The sequence below is a fragment of the Pagrus pagrus genome, assembly GCF_965226575.1.
Source record: "Pagrus pagrus genome assembly, chromosome: 22".
Classification (NCBI taxonomy): domain Eukaryota; kingdom Metazoa; phylum Chordata; class Actinopteri; order Spariformes; family Sparidae; genus Pagrus; species Pagrus pagrus.
In genome coordinates this window covers 7,817,420-7,836,256 of record NC_140204.1, presented here as the reverse complement: position 1 = coordinate 7,836,256, position 18,837 = coordinate 7,817,420, and the positions used below count along the sequence as shown (strand labels likewise).

General features: G+C 45.1%; 2 protein-coding genes across 3 annotated transcripts in view; both read right to left on the bottom strand.

The window, feature by feature from the left end:
* Positions 1–11: 11 nt before the first annotated feature.
* Positions 12–10,750, bottom strand: klc2 (kinesin light chain 2). Of its 2 annotated transcripts, none has more exons than XM_084343576.1 (14): positions 10,550–10,750; positions 7,191–7,436; positions 6,767–7,106; positions 5,578–5,794; positions 5,293–5,482; positions 5,019–5,192; positions 4,785–4,884; positions 4,227–4,276; positions 3,924–3,991; positions 3,721–3,829; positions 3,325–3,477; positions 2,933–3,057; positions 2,770–2,827; positions 12–2,673 (listed from the first exon to the last, which is right to left on the bottom strand). In XM_084343576.1, the coding sequence occupies exons 2-14, from the start codon at positions 7,416–7,418 to the stop codon at positions 2,590–2,592; spliced, it is 1,896 nt and encodes a 631-aa protein (XP_084199702.1). In that variant the 5' UTR covers positions 7,419–7,436; positions 10,550–10,750; the 3' UTR covers positions 12–2,589. The 2 variants fall into 2 exon arrangements, with proteins under 2 accessions (XP_084199702.1, XP_084199701.1); XM_084343575.1 differs by lacking the exon at positions 10,550–10,750 and adding an exon at positions 10,017–10,122.
* A 1,262-nt stretch (positions 10,751–12,012) lies between these two features.
* Positions 12,013–18,837, bottom strand: part of pacs1 (phosphofurin acidic cluster sorting protein 1) — a 57,712-nt gene continuing 50,887 nt past the window's right edge. Inside the window, exons 22-24 of the mRNA XM_084344689.1 lie at positions 17,696–17,934; positions 17,300–17,419; positions 12,013–17,206 (exon numbers count right to left, since the gene is read on the bottom strand). Of these exons, the coding sequence (XP_084200815.1) occupies positions 17,088–17,206; positions 17,300–17,419; positions 17,696–17,934 (478 nt within the window). The 3' untranslated portion in view covers positions 12,013–17,087. The remainder of the gene's footprint in view (positions 17,207–17,299; positions 17,420–17,695; positions 17,935–18,837) is intronic.

Here is an 18,837-nt window from a genome sequence, read left to right as displayed (position 1 = left end):
AAGACGCAGAATCGAGTTTTGAAAAGTGGAATTTGTGTTTATTGAACGTTTGATAAAATACACATCAGGTTGGCCCCTTTCACAATAAGATCCATCAGCAGTACAGGAGCTGAAATTGTACACAAACAACACCCCTCGTACCCACAACACTTAATCAATGCGCTGAGCTCCACAAATATTTGGACATCAGAGAAACAAAAGATCAGATTCATGTCTCAAACTTTGGATGACGACTTCAGGACGAACATTTACAACCGGAGCGGTTTGCAGCTGATTTATTGAGCGACGCGGCGCGTAAATGCTCGTACACATAGTCTGAGATGCTTCCCAGGGGTGCGCGAGTGCCTGATTAATACAGTAAATGATTGATTAGTATTGGTAATACAGTACGGTGCGTAGAGGAAGCCGCCTTCGACTACAAATTAGTGTTTTCACTAACGTTTGTACACTACGTGGTGTCGATTGAGAGCGTGTGATTAAAGGAACTTCCCATCGTTGTGTGTGTGAACATGTGACATACGGTAAATACATATAAAGGTCGTATACGGATAATTCTGTACATTATTTGCTGCGAACGACACTTAAAGCACTTTAAACGTCTCTCCGAACACTTACTTTACTCCTTCGTTCCCTTCATGCACGTGTCTCTTCGTCGCCGTCCGTCACTAACCTGCGCCGCCTTGCACATTCAGCACAATCAGAAGCTGATAATAATAATTAGCACTTTTCTTTTTGGACTCGGCGGTGAGATTTCAAGAAGGCGGGACCTCAGGTTATTTAGGGCACGTGGCGATGGTGTGCACGCACCATCGTTGACAAAATGCCTTCACGACGAAAAAAAAAACCCGCGTCGTCTTCTTGAAATCGAGCTCAGATCGTCAGGAATTCACCGTTTTTTGATAGATTTGGGAGTAAGATGGAGGAAGGCCCCCAAAAAAAGCATCTTCTTGACAATCTGATCACGTCCGAGCCCAGTTTCCACTTCACATGTACATTCTGTGGACTGATCTCTTGGTATCGGTCTTATTTTGGTGGAGTTTAGCTCCCGGCTTGCAAAAAAACAAAAAACAATCCAGCGTGAAAGCCACCGGACCGCACAATCGACATGAAATGTAACATTCAAAGAATCAGTTTTCGGTACCTTCGACATAAAAAGCTCTGAGCCAGAACAGGAAACAAAAAAAACATCAGCACAACAAACTTCATCGAGGACGGACGATCAACGGCTGATGGCGTCCATCCAGGTCAGCATTGATTTCACTGAGGATTGTTTTGTACAAAATGATACATATTCAGCAAACGAGGGAAAAACAACTCACAGCAGGAATTAATAAAAGTAAACACATCGCAGCTGACGCACTGCGCCCGCTCTGAACCAACAATAAAAGGTAGTTACCCAGATATTTTCAAACGAGGGTTGATCACGCCTTTAACATCCTGGTTTAATGATTGTAAACAAATTAAGATTGAAATACTTTTCACAGCATTTTCTTTTCAATACGACTCAGACTTGTTTGGTAAAAGTCTTTCGTTTTTGGAGATAGAAGTGGGAGAAGTGACCTGAAAGTGTTGATGAGAGCGACCGACTCTCCTGTTGTACCACGCGGGAGGTTTACGTGTTGATCCACCTTCAAATGAACTTCCTGGTCGTTTTTATTTCCCCGTGAGGCACCAACGAAGTTCATTTGAACACCGGACGTCTCCTGTAACTTGACCTGTCGAGGGCTCGCTGGAAACCTCCACACGTCCGCTCTCAAAGTGCATTATTACAGCAGATTTGAGTGACTGAGGTACTGAACTTATCAGCATTTTAACAACATTTCAACGTTTCCTCTCATCTTTTCCTTCTTTTCCAGTCTCCACCCCGTCACATGAGCAGTGTTTTCTCCGACTGAAACCCTCTTCAACCCAATAAAGTGTAAACAAAGAGAAAAACAAACAAACCAATGTGCACTATATACAAAGAATGACATATCAAATAATTTAAAACTGTATATACATAAAAAAAAAACAAGAAGGCAAAAAGTGAGGTTTAAATGGTTAGTGCTAATGGTTTTTTGAGAATCCCCAAAGATTGCTTGTGTCATCTTGTCGTACCTCTGATAAAATCGAAGCGGATCGGACCATTTTTACCGTCATGCTACTGGTGATATATACAGAGTGCAACGCTTCTCCCGGAGCTGAAACCGGAGTATTGAGCCTACCTAAGGTTGAGTGTCTGCACGTGAGGGTGTGGATCGAAGAGACGGACTCACCACGATGTGGACGCGACGCTTTGCTACGGTGCTACGAGTCAAAAAAACACGAGGCGTTCAGGTGCAGACATTCCACTTTCTAGTAAGCAGCATGCTGATTAATGAGTATCTAAATATTCTCTTTTTCTGATCGAGGGCGGCGGTTTGTACAGCGAAGCAGCAGCGGCAGAGACTTTTTTTTTTACACCACTGTTCTTTAAAAAATACGCTGCAGGTGCGAGTGTTTGATCTGGCGTTGAGCTTTAGGTGTGTTTGTTGGATCAAACCGAGCTGCAAACAGCCTCTCCTCGTCGGGCCGCTCTGTCTCCGCCGAAGTCCCGCCTCCTGGCCCTGTCTAGCCAATCAGGGAGCTGCGTCTGGATAGGTCGACGTTACTGGCGCTTAGTCCCCTGCAGTCGGAGAATCCGGAGTTGGCGTCCTGAAAACAGAGCAGTCGATGTTAAAACGACTTCTACCGACGGTTCGATCGTCAGTTTAATCTTCTGTGCGATGAACGAGTATAAAGCAGTCGTACCTGTGTGGTCTCCTCAGCGCTCTTGTTGAGGAAGTTGAGGGAGCTCGCTCTCTTCATTCTGAGCAGGACAATCAAACAATGAGATAAACATTTTTCTGCCCTGAGCTTTATGTGTCTCTGACATCTCTTCTCTAACTGATGATGAGTGATTGAGTCGTCTCACCCTGGGTTGCGGGGCTCCTGGGGTCCGCTCCCCTGCAGCTTCTTCACCAGCATCTCGCTGCTCCTTCTCAGGGCGTCACGAATCTTCCCGAAGGAGCCGCTGCGGCGCAGAGACCCGTTACCGTCCTGAGGAGAGGGAACAGGAAAACCAAGTCAGCATTTAGTGAAGACGTTAACTACTGAGGAGATTTCCCGTTGAGACTACAAAGACTGTTCTCATGCTGGTGCCTCACCGAAGGGCGTTTACTTTGAATTAATTCTTAATGTCAAATAATTACATTATTCATATCAATCTATCTGCCTTGTGTGCGAGGTCGTGTTGACCTTTAAATTATGAGCTTATTATCACATAACTGGCGCTGAGGTACAGGTGAAATGTGTCCGTGAACTGACCCCGTTCCACTCGGCCGAGTCGTCGCCCTCGCTCTCTCCCCGCTGTCCTCCCGGCCCGTTGACTCCCTCCCTGCTGTGTCGTCTGTCGCCCCCGCCGGCCCCTCCGTCCTTCAGCAGCTCCACCACCTTACTCTGGTTAATGGCATCAATTCCCTGGGAGGGAGCGAGAGCGAGGACACAAAGAGAAGAAGGAAAAACAAGTGTGAAGACGAGTGATTTAAAGGTTCGTTTACTACAACGTACACACATTTAGCTTCATGATTCGTTTATGGGCTCATAAATCACAGCGGGGACGCCCGTTGAACTAATCAGGCATCTCAACTGACCAGGCTGCTGAAAAGAGCCCGGTCGACTAATCTAACCGCTGTATTTCAACCGCTCCTGTCCGTGGAGTACCTGCTTACGGGACTTGCTGGCGCACTCCTCCAGTGTTTCCGCTGCCTCCAGTTTGCCCTGGCGACGGTACAAAGCTCCCAGACTCTTGAGGGTCGTGTTCACCGTGGGGCTGCACACAAAAGGGGCCAGGGTTAAACAAATACATCAGTTTGCAGAGCCTGTTTTTCTGTCCTTATTCGTCATGATTCTTAAATAATCCTCACCTGTCCACCTTGCAGGCCTTGTACCAGCTCCCATACTCGACATACGGGCCAGAGTCCTTGCGCTTACCCTAAGAAAGAGACGCAGAGAACAGAGAGAGGGGGAGATTAAGATGAAACGAGGCATTGGGCCGGCCGGGGCCGAGTATGAAATATTACCCTATTACAAACAGCCTATTAACAAAGTCCCTGCTCTCATTTGTATCGTCTGCCGCCCTCCATCACTCTTAATCCGCCGTCCGCTCCATTTCCATAATGAGCTGCCTGCCACACACGGAAGCAAAAAGGTCAAGCTGAACAACTGACCTTGCTCTCCTCTCTCTCCTCTGCGTGCATCCAGATCGGCTTGTTGTCGTCTGCGGAGGGAGGACAAAAACAAACACATGAACGCTTTTTGATATTTACAAGAACTGGACTCAAAAGAATCTGCAGCAGAAGCCAAAACTGGCCAGAAAGTGCTCCCTCTCTCTCATAAACACATGATTTTATTAAAAAACACATGGCTGCCTTTAATTACACTACCGCAGTGCCAAATTCCTGCCAAGGCCCTCTCTCTCTCCCGCGCTGGGCATGTGAGCACATAAGGGTTTGATGGGCTTAGCGGCGGCAGGAGGGAAACATCGACATTAAGCCGCTTCGCACGCTTCAAAAGCGGGAAATAATCCTCCGACCTGCTGAGAGTACCGAGGGCGACGGCAAGGGATCAAAAAAGATCCCAAAACGCTGCAACACGTCGGGGAGAAATGGGTCGGCTCCTGGATGTTTTCGTCCGTGCCGCCGAGATTAAGGATCCTCGGCGACGTTTAAAGGTCAGCCGTGTGCATGTTTTTCGGCGCGCGCTGTCGAAATGTTAGCTCCGCTTACTGTTGACGGATCCAAACTCCTTCTCGTGCGCCCTGGTCAGGATCTCTTTGTACAGGGCCTCGGCGTCTTTGAACTTCCCCTGCTTCAGGTAGCACGTCGCCTGTGGAGAAGCAGCGAGGAGAAGCTTTTATTAAACGTGTCGTGGCGAGGTTAGAAAACAGAAGAGCAGGAAACGAGTCAGATGCAGTTTCGTTACTGTGCGTCACAAGTTTGAGCCTTTAAAAACGTCCTCACCAGGTTATTTTTGGTCTTGGCCACGTTGGGGTCGTCGGCGCCCAGCTTGGACTCGTAGATCTCCAGGGCCCGTCTGTAGTAGTACTCCACCTCGTCGTACTTGCCCTGGTTCTGACATAGCAGGGCCAAGTTGTTCAGCTGCTTGGCCACATCTGGGTGGTACTTCCCCAACACCTGGACACAAAGTAAAGCACGCACGTTCGATCTCAATCATGTGGAGGCAACAAAAAACTACATTTTCTACATTTTTACATTTCCAGGCGTTGGTTTTTACCTTCTCTCTGATCTCCAGCGCTCTCTTGCAGAGCGGTTCAGCCTCCTTGTATTTGCCCCTCTTCCCGTACAGAACGGCCAGGTTGTTGAGGGTGGCGGCCACCGCCGGGTGATCCTTCCCCAGTGTCTTCTCTCTGATGGCCAGCGCGTCATTCAGGAGGTGGGCTGCTTCTTTGTACTTGTTCTGGTCCCTGGAGGCCCGAACAGAAAGACAGCGGTTTGTTTAAGAGGTGTTTATTTGGTATCAGCTATAAATGTTTAAAACGACCTCCTCTCCGTTCCCCACCTGTACACCAGGGCCAGGATGTTGAGCATGGTGGCTACGTCGGGGTGGTCGTGTCCAGACGTCTTCTCCAGGTCCTCCAGGGCTTGTTTGCACAGCGGCACGGCCACCTCGTACCTCCCCTGCGAGGCGTACTGGATCACCAGGTTGTGCAGCGTCCTGAGGCGGGCCGGGATCTCGTAGCCGCCCTGCTGGGCTGCCGCCTCTCCGCTCGGCTGGGCTGCAACACAGACGGGAGGAAATTAAAAACGTCTAGCTGTCAGTCTGTGACGGGAATATTGATCATTTAACAGATGGTGTTTTCTTCTCCGACTCCATGCAGCACTAAGCAGTGGACAGATAGCGTTCGCTGCCATGTTCCCAAACTATCACCACAACACAACCTACGTTATTGGCTCGTCAAAATCCAAGATGGCGGTATTTGTGAAACAGCCAGTGTAGTAGATACAGTATGTCTGGACAGCGAAAGACATTCCTAGAGTGTCAAACAAAGATAACTAGATGGCAGATTCAGACGTACGGGAGCCAGGTAACGACAAAAACTTTCAGGGAAGAGCACAAACACAAGACTAATGAACTAGCTAAAATGTTAATCAAAACAGAACAGAAGTGTTATTTTGACGTATTGTGGCTCAATGTGCAGCTGAGAGTCCCAGCAAAGCATTTAAGAGTATTCAGTTATTAATATTTAAAGAGACCAAGAGGCAAAGAAGAGCACTTGCTGGCTAATGGGGAGGAAAGCTAACACGCAGCACGAGCGACCTTTTCTATCTTTCACTTTGTTGACACAGATCCACAAATCTTCTGTTTATACGGTGAATTAGCATCGGCCCGACCACAGCTCCTGCTTCAAATACGTCCTATATAAACTATATCAGAGCTGTGGCTGTGTGTGTGTGTGTGTGTGTGGGGGAACTACTTATACAAAGAGCTGCTTGTATGAACAACTCGTGCCTCAGTGTTTAAATTACTCTGAAGGCTTCTGGGCAGTTGAGGCCTGAACGTTGCTGCTACTGAAAGACTGCATTGAGCTCCGAGTGATTTTATTTTGACAGGTCGTTCGTGTAATAAATACGGCATTCATTCTCTCGCGGTACGTACAGGTGTGTGTGTGCGTGTGTGTGTGTGTGTGTGTTCAGCATCATGCTATCATCTCCTGTCTGATGTCTACGGGCTGCTGCTGATGTCATACCTGGTCCCTGGTCATCATCATTGGGGAACAAGTCATCCAGACTGTCCTTTGAAGTGTCTCCTCCGCTTCCCCCGCCGCCGCCGCCACCGGCGCTCTGGCTCTTCTCCTCCGAGGGCGACACGTCATCGTCGAACTTCTTGATCTGGTTCATGAACTCCAGGTGCTTCTTCTCCTCCTCCAGCTGGGCGACGCTCTGCTCGCTGCGCTGCAGCTTGTGCTGCGTCCCCGCCAGCTCGTCCCGCAGCCACTGGTTCTCCTGGCAGAGGCGGCGCACCTGAGCGCGCAGCTTCTGCTTCTCCGACTCTACGGCGCTCAGGTGGCTCGACAGGGCGATGATCACCTGGGGGAGGGAAACTTTTTTTTAATCTGACCTGAATATATTAGGCGCACCAGAGCAACCAATGAAAATGTTTCGTCGCCTCACCTGTGCCTCTCCCAGGCCGAGCTCAATGGCCTCCAGACTCTTGCGGAGCAGCCCCGATTTCTCCTGGGCGGCGGGCGGCTGGGTGCAGTCCAGCAGCGAGTTGAGGAGCTGGGCGTGCTCGCCGCGCAGCGTCTCCAGGCCCTGCATGACGGCCTTGGTGTTGAGGACGATCTCATCCTGGCTCAGTCGCTCCAGGGCTTCTTCGCGTGGGTACACCATGGTGGACATTGCCTGGTTTCATACACACTGCGGGGACAGGGAAAACAAACAAAGATGATACTTTTGGCGTGGGGCGGGAGGTGTTTCTGCCGAGTGCGTGTCGACTTCGTCCTCGACATTCTGCTCGGTGCGATCACATCCTTTATCAGCTGGTCACCGAGGTCAAGCAGAGGTGGAGAGGACAAAGAGACAGAACAGATGAGATAAGAAAGGAAAGAGGACAGGGAGGTGGAGGAGGACAGAAAGAGGTAATATGATACAATGAAGTTGAGGAGGAGGGAAATAAAGATACTCGATGAGAAGAAGGTCAACAAACTGAGACACGAGAGTAGAAAAGAACAGAATGAACATAAAGATGAAATATAAACCCTCCGGGGAAACATTCATATCTACTATTACAGAAACACATTATTCACCTGTGCACACATGAGAAAGTAAAGTATTTGCCAGAAACCTAAAGGAAGGGCACAGAATTGGAAACATCAGCAGGGGGACGGAGTTAACGTTCCTGAGACGCATTCACTGCATGAAGGCACATTTAAATTCAATAACAGAGTTTAAAAAGATGAACCGAGGATATGAAATATTTAGTGGAGTGTAGCTGGAGACTTCCTAAGTAAGTCGCTGCTGCACAAAGCTTTCCCTCCGAGCTCCCTTCGCTCCGTCTCTCTCCACAGCTAAACAATAGTTTCTCATTTCCTTACTGCCTAACGCACTCCTTGGGCTGTTAGACGAGATGTAAAATGATAAGGGGGGTGTGTGTGTGAGAGAGAGAGCGGTATATGTATAGTTAAAACCCATTCAGATTACTCCAAGAGGATTACTCCTCTGCTTGAAGGTGACGCAGCAGCTGCCAGTGAGCGGTAAAGCCAATTAAAGTGAGACACTGTCAACCACAGAGCTGTTGTTTTCAAAGAGGAGAGACTGATTCAGAGGTGACAGCGTCAAATATCACAGGAGGATCTAAACCAGAGTCCAGACGTGTTTACACTCATTTAGACAAAATACTTCTTCACTGTAAAGTGTCCTGCTCAGTACGTATTTATTTAATTTCTGAACACATTATGTAACTGATTGCAAACGGGAAGATTACACTACCTTCGTACTGATTGTTTGATCAGAGCTGAAACTGATGATTTTTTTATTTATCAATTCATCTTTCACTTTTTCGATTAATCATTTAGCCTTTTTTTAAAGTCCCAAAAGTGACGTCTGTGACCGTCAGTCGAAAAGCTGAAACAAGCATCCTCTCGAGCAATGTCTGCCACCTTTTCAGAAAATCAACAACTTTAACAACTTCAAGTATTTAAAGTATTTTCAAGTATAAAGTAACTATTTTAATTTGCTTTATCCATTTGAGCAATTCTTTACATGAAAAAAGTCAAATTTCTCTGATTCCAGCTTCTTAAATATGAATATTTTCCCGGTTTCTTTACTCTTTTCGAGAGCAAACTGAATATATTTGGTATATAATTCACCACTTTCTGACATTTTATAGCCCAAATATCTGATTTAGCAGATAACCGACAATAACAATCATTAATTGCAGCCCTATTTGAACAATCGATGCCTGCAGAGGATGTTTATTCTGAGCAGGAGTCATTAGTCATGTGTTTAGTCATCATGAGCAATGACACGTTCACTGGTCATTTCTTCAGCTGGACCACTGAGATGAATCAAGCTTCTCAATATCGATCAACATCTAGAAAGTTACATGTTAGTACAGAAACGTGTGTGTCCCGGCTGTGGACAGATCCAGGTCCAGGACATCTGGTCTCAATATTGACCAGCTGTAAGTGAAACCATCGCAGCAGCACAGAGGAGCCGATTGTGCAACATCGTGACTTTCTCTCTGTCCCTGCTCTGATGCTGGAGGCGCACCTGTTCTCTCCTCCTCCCCCCGCTCTCCCCTCTCTGTGTCGGCCTGGCTCCCCCTCCTCCTCCCCTCCTCTCCCCTCCCATCCGCCTCACACGCTGACTGCAATGCACCAATATTCACATTTCCCGTCGTGTCCACGGTCCGCGAACGCAATCGTGGAAGCCGTGAAACGTCAAAACACGAGATTCACGCCGTCGCTTCTTCTTCGTGCATCTTAAATCGGGCTGTTTTTTCCAAAGGCACACATTGTGCCGGCGGATGGTCGAGGCCTGCGGCCGGGAGGGGCGGCAGCGTTTAGGCTTTTGGCAGGAGATCAATCAAGGTGACCGAGGAATGGAGAGCAGGGTGCAGAAAGGACGGACCTATAACAGATGATGCATTTAATGGCTGTCATTTACTGCAAATGTGGTCAAATGTCCGGATCTGACACGTCAAGTGTTTGTAAACAGAGCAGGCCCGAGCACCATGATGTTACACAATACACACTGATGCACGTTATTGTTATTATTATTATATTATTTACGAAATGCATATATGATAATGTAACAATGAGCATTTTAAAACTGTTTAACGAGTAAAAACGACGGCGGTGACTGCAGATGACACGTTTACGGACCTCGCCAAGATGTAGCGTTTTAATATGACAGCTTTCTAATAACATCTATCTATTTTAACCGTGCAACTGCGACTTCATGCTTATTTTATTATTATATATCCGCATTATTTACCTTCATCGAAGACAAGTGCGATGCTTTCTGTCCCTCGAACAAAGCGGCAGGACAATGTTGTGATGCTCCGGACGGACCAGTGTCAAACACACGCAGGCAAAACTAGCTGCTTCCGTATGCGGTTTTCAAAATAAAACGCATAGCGGGGCGATACAGACTGTAAAACACAACAACGCGGGACAGAAATAAACTATTCAATGACATGAGATCCTAACACTTCCAAAAAAGTGATTTAGCAAAGCAATTGGTGCTCAACTCGTCTAGAAATGACTACTAATCGTGAAGTTAGCGTTCGCTCTAACCTTACTTTGAAGGACACTGCGCGCTATGAACTGCCGTTAGCTAACCTAGCTTACCTGTGTTTTGCTACACGCTCCTTCTCACGTTATTCGGCCGACACAGCGCACGAAGAAACAGCTCTCACACTACTCCGTTTAGTTTAACACGATTACAATCACAGCTCGAGTCTGTAAGTGAGCTAAAAGCCACATGAGGGGAGCTCCCAGCGGCGGCTACCTTCATCCCCAACTTACCCAGACTGTCAGTTGACGATGGAGGACAGCGAGGAGGCTCTCAGACGTGTCCACAGTGTCGGTCGTCACTGAGCGGTCATGCTCACAAAGACTTCAGCTCAGTTAAAAATGAAGCGGTGTTGTCGGTGTGCTTCAAATGTGACAGCCGGGAGACGAAAGATGGCTGTTCTGCCAGAGTCCCCGACCAAAGATGAAGTAAAATATCAAGATGATTCACGTTTGACAGGAAGTTATCGTGCGCATGCGTGCAGCCGAAGTGCCCATCCAAGCATTTTCTAGCTACTTTTTGAATAGTTTGATAATTTCATCTTGCAGATTATTGTCTGCAGGCTCTTTTAAGTTAGTTTAACAAGGATTAAATTATCATGTGGCTTTCATTAAACACCTGAAGCCCTCCATTGAGGCTTTAACAGCACGCTAGTGGATATAACCTTTGTTGTTACGTTGTTTTTAAGCAGTGTGTAGGTAATTTTTTTAAGATATGACACTTAAAGGTACAATATGTAAGTAAGTAATATGGCTACCTGTCAAATTCATACTCGAAACAAACAGGGGGCAGCACATTACCAGAGTAACTGCTAATGATGCTAACTATAGCAGCCGTTAGCTAGTAAGTTCAGTCAACAGAGCAGATAGCGGTCATATTAGCTGACTGGGGGAGTGTTGGTTTTGTTTACTATCAAACTTTCACCTCTTGAGATGCAAAATGGATGGGGGCTAGCTGGTTAGCATGCTTACTTCAATAAATATCTCTGCAAAGCAGTACAAAGACGTCTTTGACGTAATATCAGCACTGTCTTCACTTTCTGTTGCTAATTTAGCTTAATTTTTGAATGTTTTATACTAAAATGTGTACATACTGCACCTTTAAAAGATAGGTGACATAATAATTTATTACACATTATTTAAACCTGGTCAAAAATATACTGTAAGCATTTGAAATGGTTGTAAGTGACGGCAAAAAAATTAAGCATGTTTTTCCACCTATCAGGATGTACGTGGAGGTGAGGTCTCTTGCTTTGCTCATACTCTTTGTGCTCCGATCTCAAGTCAGCAGAGGCCCCATTCAGAGACTGAGTGGACCCAGTGTGTACCACTGACCTGCTTCACATGCATCATGTGCCCTATTTATTTACAGTCACAATTATTCACTATTTTAACAGTTTATCCCAAATAAAAATCACTTTTATGTGTCTGATTCTGTTGAAAGTAAAATCTATGTTTTTTTGTCGTGCATGAAGAGTCAAAGCTCTGTGATTATTTATTAATTTCTCCTTGCAACCCCATTTGTTTCATGATTTTGTCAGATGAAATCTTTTGTTGATCTTTATTTGAAAAAAGCTGGCTATAAAATCGCTTTTATACATTACACTTACCAAAACTGGTGGTTGCAAAGAAGCTATGCACACACACAAAACATACATATATATATATATATATATATATAAAACAAGAGACTGGGCTACAAATCAGGAATATTTTTATTTTAAAAAACAAATGAAACAATAAACACTTCCACTTTTCATCCCACATCTGCTTGATTTGACAAACGTAATCATGAAAAAGCAGTACTACAAAACATGTCAAATCAAGAAAAACCAAAACAACAAACTAGAATACAATATAACAAGTACTATCTGATATGTACAAGCATTAAAGTTTATTATAATTATTGTTATAGGCAAAAGGCAAATAAGCTGAAGACTGCTGCTGAAGAAACGATGGCATGTGCAAAATACTCTCCACGAGTCCACAAGCTTAGGACGCTCTGCTCTGAGCAGAACCTCGTCAGGCAGAAATCTACTGCTTTCGTAGGCAAATCCTGTTCCCATGAGGACAGACAGCAAAATGTACAAGCTGTGAGGCAATGGGGACAATATCATTGAAGCTAAGCTTGTGGAAGCCTGGTGAAGACTCTCATTATCAGAGGGACACACAGTATATCTGGACAGTGGAGAGAAAAGACACTGCTGATCACTGACGGAGATTTATTGACGGACCAAAACAGCTCCTAATCTCTAACCACGACTAGTCAAGGACAGAGGAACCATTGTTACACCGGCACGAACACACACAGGTACAGAGGTACAGGTAAAAACACACAGGAAGAAGGTTCAAGACTTACAGAGAGACCAACCAGCGTTTTCAAAGAGACTCTAGAAAAACATGTAAACGGTAAGAATGAGCGGAAAGATGTCGTTAAGAAGAGAAAAAGCTGCAGAGCATGGCCGTCAAATAAAAAAAGCATTCAGTTCCTCCAAACACTGAAATGATGACTACATAACAAGGATCACTTTGTTGGTAATGTGTTATCAGCAAACCCAAAAAACACCACAAATCTATCTGAATATAATCACAAGTTCTTCACATTGTAGTTTTGGCAGTGATTTTGGTTTTTAGTGCCTCTTTTCCAAGTATTTTTCGAGTTCGAGTCAGCTGACCTTTTTAACCTGCGAGCAGAAAAGAGGCGTCGTTACGCTACGACTTCATACAATTTAGGAAAAAGTAGTTTAGATTCACATCGTTGCAATAATTAGGCTAACAACACTACAAGGCAGAGAGCATTTTGAGTTAGTCGAGGTCGTCTCTAACAGCAGACAAGAGATCACCGACCCTCCTTAGTTAGTTTAATAAAAATAAAAAATAAAATCAAGCATTTCATTCCAAAATGTTATATAATCTTTTGAAATCCATTTTTCTAATTTAAAAAAAAGTGGTACCCATTCATTATAAAGCGTACTGGACTTTCTCAGCCGTCACTAATGACTTCATTAAAGATTAAAGGTGCAATGTGTAAGAATTTTAATTTAAAAGATTACAAATTAACTAATATCAACAGAGTGCGAAGAAATAACAGTTTTGACATTTCGCATTGTTAGCATGCTAAGTAGCTAGCTGCTTTGTTTCCGATTGTAAACGACACCGGCGCTCCCTCGGTGCTCCGAGCTCCCAGAGTCGGCCGATAGAAGCGCTAGCTGCACGGCTAACTGAGCTAACGAGAGCTAAAGTTAGCAGCACTTGTTGGTTTCTCTGACGGGTGGAAAATGTCTACATATTGCACCTTTAAAGTAACATACTGAAGAGATCAGCAAGAAGCTCTTCAGTTCTGGGTTGCCACATTTTTCTCCATTGAAACTTGGCCTTACAACCTGGCAACCCAAACGTTCTATAATGTATTCTTAATCAATCTATTAATATTAAGGGTTTTATATTGTAGAAAGTGAGATTTCCGTGTATTTTTTTATTATAAACCAGGTCTATATGATGTATAAATACTGTAAAGGTATCAAAACGCTGCTCCAGAGATAAATAGACACGCTGTATTCAGAAACTGTAAAATAAGCTGTTGGGTGGAGTCTGCTCAGGCCTGACACAGCTGACCAATCAGCAGACTGTTGCTTTTCAAGAAGGTGTGGTCTTTAAGAGACAGGAGCTAAAAACAGAGGGTGAATAGTGGTGCTGCAGCAACGGACAGTATGAGAAAAATAATGTGTTTTTTTCAGCGTTGAGCACGTAAACATTTTTCTAGTAAACACCCAATCTGAGAATGAGCACGATGTGGGACCTTTAATGAAGTCATTAGCGGCCGATTAAAAACAATTCTCTAAGTACGAGTTATTTTAAAGAGGTACCAAGATTTTTCTTTGCAAAGGTCTTAAGATTTAGTTCAGTTTCAAAACAGCAAATTATGCCAATATAATAAATTTTAAGAGCGAGTGTCAGTATTTTGGAATGAAATGACGAAGCAACCTCAACGTGAAACTACAGTACATCAACGCTCACTGATATTCAGTGACCCGTCCGTCAGTCAGTCCGTCTGTCGAGCACGTCGCTGTTTGTCGGCAACAAAAGTGAGAAACTTTTGAGAGGGGAGCTTCCACCGGCTGATTGTGTTTTCGTTGACGGTCAAATATCTCAAACATGACGTCTGTTTTAGGCCAAATAACAACAAATGTAATCTATTACAGTGACACCGTTCACTATGAAACCCTCGCGTCACAGGTGCTGTCCGACAGAAAGACGAGGCCGAGACGTGCTGCTGACACCACAACTGTAACACTGAAATATCCAAAAAATGTCCTAATCTATTTTCAAACAGAAACTTTAAATCAAGACGTTGGCATTAACACTATTTAAAAGGAAACAAACTACTTTGCTAATACTTGACTGGAGATGGAGAGCGTTACGATGTAGGTGACACAAGGCAGAGCTACGCGGCTTTGAGAACCATTATTATAAACCGCTGTTGTCGCAGATACATTCTTGGATTTGTACAGAAAACCAAATCACTTTAATAAAAAGCAGATTCCATTGAAGGTTTTGTTTGGTTTTTCAAAGTGTTTAGTGGTGGGAGAGAAAAAAAGCTGCATTCGCCTTGTGCCGAGCTACAAAGTAAACAAGACAACCGCTGCAGCTTTCGCAGCCCTAATCTGATGATCGATGACATCGACAACGACCACGTCATCAACACATAGTGCCAACACACACACACACACGCACACACACTTGCATGCCCTCTGTCACATGGTAGAAAAAGTATTCCTCCTATTTTGTTTTGACATTACATTTATTTCACCACACACACGCACACACAAACACACACGCACACACACACACACACGTGTTACCAGTTACTGTACACTCACTAATCACCTCACGACATCCTAAGAGAAAGCGAGTAGCAGACCTGCGCTTAAATAACCAGAACGGCTCCTGTTCTTCCTGATAAACTGAAGGAGACGCTTAAAAAATGTGATTTTTAAACAGGTCCGCTGTTTTTCACCGAATTGGGGCAAACAAACGTTGTGCTTTTATTGCAGGTGATTAAAGGAACAGTTCACCCTAAAAATGAAAATTCAGGAAGTGTCGTCATCCGCTGAACATTTCTGTTTGGGCTCCTCACAGGTGGTCCAGAAGTCTCCTGAAGCCCAGAGATCCCAAATCGATTTGAAAAAAGTTGTTATTGCACCCTTGGCTCATCAAGCTCGGGCTGTTAGCTCAGGAGCGACAGTGAAGGTTACAAAAGGGTGTAAATAACGTCTTTTCAAATCAATTTGAATCTCTTGTCTTCACGAGACGTGGATTACGCCAGACGAGCTGTATGAAGACATGTGATGTTTATTTTCAGTTGCTTTTCTACGTTTGTAAAACAAGTCCCCATCTGCTTCTGTTGTTTAGGAGAACGCTGTAACGCTGTTTTGCTGTGAAGCTCCAGAAATGTTTCGTGGACTACGAACACTTCACCTGACTGTCCATCAAAATGTTGTGAAGTAGATAAGTAGACTTTAATCTCCATTTTTTAGACGAATTTATCCTTTAACTCCTATTTTTGTATAGAGCAGAGTTCACGCAGGAAAAAAAACAAAACTTTTCTCATCGTTTTCTCATCGACATCGCTGAGTTTTAGTCTGTTCAATATGCATTTTGTTGTTTCCTGCTGCACATCCGGTCGGCTCTGCTTTTCATCTATTTTCCACCGGCTGTACTCTGCAGACACACAGGTGTGTATTCATAAGTGCATAGCAAATGAGAAGATAAAGAAAACTGCACGTCACATCAGCTCCCGCCCTGAAATCCTGGAACTCGTCACAAAAAAGTTACACTATGCATCACACAACAGCTTTAAAGGGAAGGTTTGACTATTTTTCACTAGAGCACAATTTAAAAAAAAGACACTTCCCCTTTATAGATATCATTTTGTTTCTTGTTGTTGGTTTTTTTTTTTCTTTTTTTGAAAGGAAACGTTTGGCGTTGACATCCAAATGACTTATTTTGGTACAGACAAAATATTTTAAATTATATGGAAGCCCTTGAAAATCAAAGTAAAGTAAAGAATGAGCCTGTTTTTTGAAGAGCTTCTGTGAACACGTCGAGGAGGAAATTCATCGCATGCAAAACCGTTTCGTGAGCAGAGGAGACTTTTTCTTTGTGTTTTCACTGGCTCATGCAAAACACCGAAGCCCTGTCGCGTCACTTTATTTTGTTTATTTCGAGTTCGCTGTTTTTTTTTCTCCCGGCACATGAGTGGTGTTATCCGTTAGTTCGGAGCATGCACGTGTGGATCGGGGGGTGTGACATTGAGGGGTCGGGCTTTTAAGGGCTTGAAATCGGTGAGTTGTCGCATGCTATTGCATTCCATAGAACGGAAACGTAAATGGCAGTTGGCTAATAAACTTGTGCTGTAAGCCCCTTGTAGACGCACACGCACTCACACATACTGTACATTCACGTGTGCATGCACACTCGCCACACACACACACGCATACACACAAACACACACCAAAAAGGGGCGTTAAAGTGACTAGTAACGGCGCTGCACCCCAACACCTCCCTCCTCCTCCTCCTCATCATCTCCCTCCCAAAAGAGAAACAAACCGACTGTAGCCAAAACGAAACCAAAGAAAGAAAAGAGTCCAGCCCGTCTTCGCTCAGCTCTGCAGGTGCCGAGGGGCGGGGTCTTTGCGCAAAAAACGTGTGACGGGATCGAGGAAAGACGAAGGTCAAGTCAGGGTCGGAGGAGTCAGCGGGTGGCGCAGCCCTAGGAGGGAGGCTTGCTGTAGCCAAAGAGTCCGACAGGTAGGTACTTGACGTGGGTGGGCCACTGGGCGGCCAGCTGGAAGAACTTCACGTCGTTCCACTCCACGCCGTCTATGGACACTGGAGGGAGACACAAACACTTAGAGATGAACATCTACGGTAACACGTGGAGGAAATGGAGGCAGAGGAAAGTCCTGATCGTCGACGCTTTACCTTTCAGGATGGTCTGCTGCTGCTTGGCGGAGCAGATGAGTCGGCTGATGCCTTCGATGACCTGGCTCTTCGAGTCCACGTCCTTCTCCTTTGGCTTCTTTCCCAGGAAGATGGTGGGAACTGAATACAGGCAGAGAGGCAGATTGTAAAAGCACTGTGTGTGTGTGTGTGTGTGTGTGTGTGTGTGTGTGTGTGTGTGAAGAATAAGAAAACAACCAGGACTTGTTTCTCTCTCTTGCCTCTCAAGGCTTCTCTATGATCTCTGTATTGATTGATTTAATGGCTTTCCTCTCTGACCACCGCTAAACTGCTTACAAACTCTTACCACTGTTTATCGGCTATAGTTTCCTAGAACGTGAAACGAAGGCCTCCTCTAACGTGATACTCCTCCCTCACCTTTCTTGTTCTTCTCCTTGGTGACCACGGTCATGGCCATGGTGCTGACCTGGGCCTGCGGCTCGCTGCCGCCCCCGCCTGGTAGCCTGCTGACCTGCAGCGATCGGAAGGCGCTCTTCAGCGTGTTCTTGCAGCCGGTGTCGCGGCGCTCGCCCTCCCGCCTCTTCTCAGCCAGCGAGGCCAGCCAGTAATCCACCTGCAGGCCGATGGCGTCCACGCCGTGAGACATGCTGGGACTCCTGTGGGCAGGAAGTGTTTATGAACGTTAACGAGGATCGCTCTGAGCAGCTCTCCTTTTTAACCTTTATTTATCCAGAGAAATGTTTCAGCCTCTGCAGCACCAGATCTGAAACGTTTGTAATTTGCACCATATAAAATCTGCAGAGGCGGAAATAGACGGATCACAGCTGCAGTCTGTCTGGCTCTTCAGAGAGGGAATGCAGCGAAAAATCAACTGGATCAAAGACATGAAAACACGACTGAAGTATCAAAGACTCCCCCGCTTCTTTAGAACTGGTTCCCAGTCAAGCTAAATTGGTGAAGGGAGCAAAGTATGCAGCTCAGTGTTTAAAGTAACATCCACATTTTGGTACTTTGTGTTGAGAGTTACAGAAACATGTATTGTATTAACGGGGTAGTTTGGGTTTTTTGAAGAGGGGTTGGTAGCCGGGTTGTTTGAGGTACTAATCCATTTTAACTTTACGCCACATTTTGAATATTTTCATCGCTAAACTGAAGCTGTGATTTCTATCCGTGCCCTCTTTTCAAAGCCACCAGACTCCTTTGACAAAAACTGGAGTTTTACCTCGCAAACACTGGAGTTGCTGGTCTACAGTGGCCCCGATCGGTTTGTTTAATGGGGTTACTGGCTGACCTTCATGTTGGTTTGGATTCACTGACTAACCAATGACCACTAACTCGTGTGTTTTGCCAGGTAAGAAGTCTGTGGCTTTGGAGAGAGCAATCTAATGGCTTCAGTTCCCCATCTGACAGGGTCAAGCAATGAAAATATACTGACATTGATTTTCCTTTTTAAGAAGCTCTGTAAGTGCTTCTGGCATTGATCTATAGAGGGTTTTTAAAAAAAATGAAATATTAATTAATGAATCCCTTATTTTTTAATGCAAAAACAAGCCTGCAGA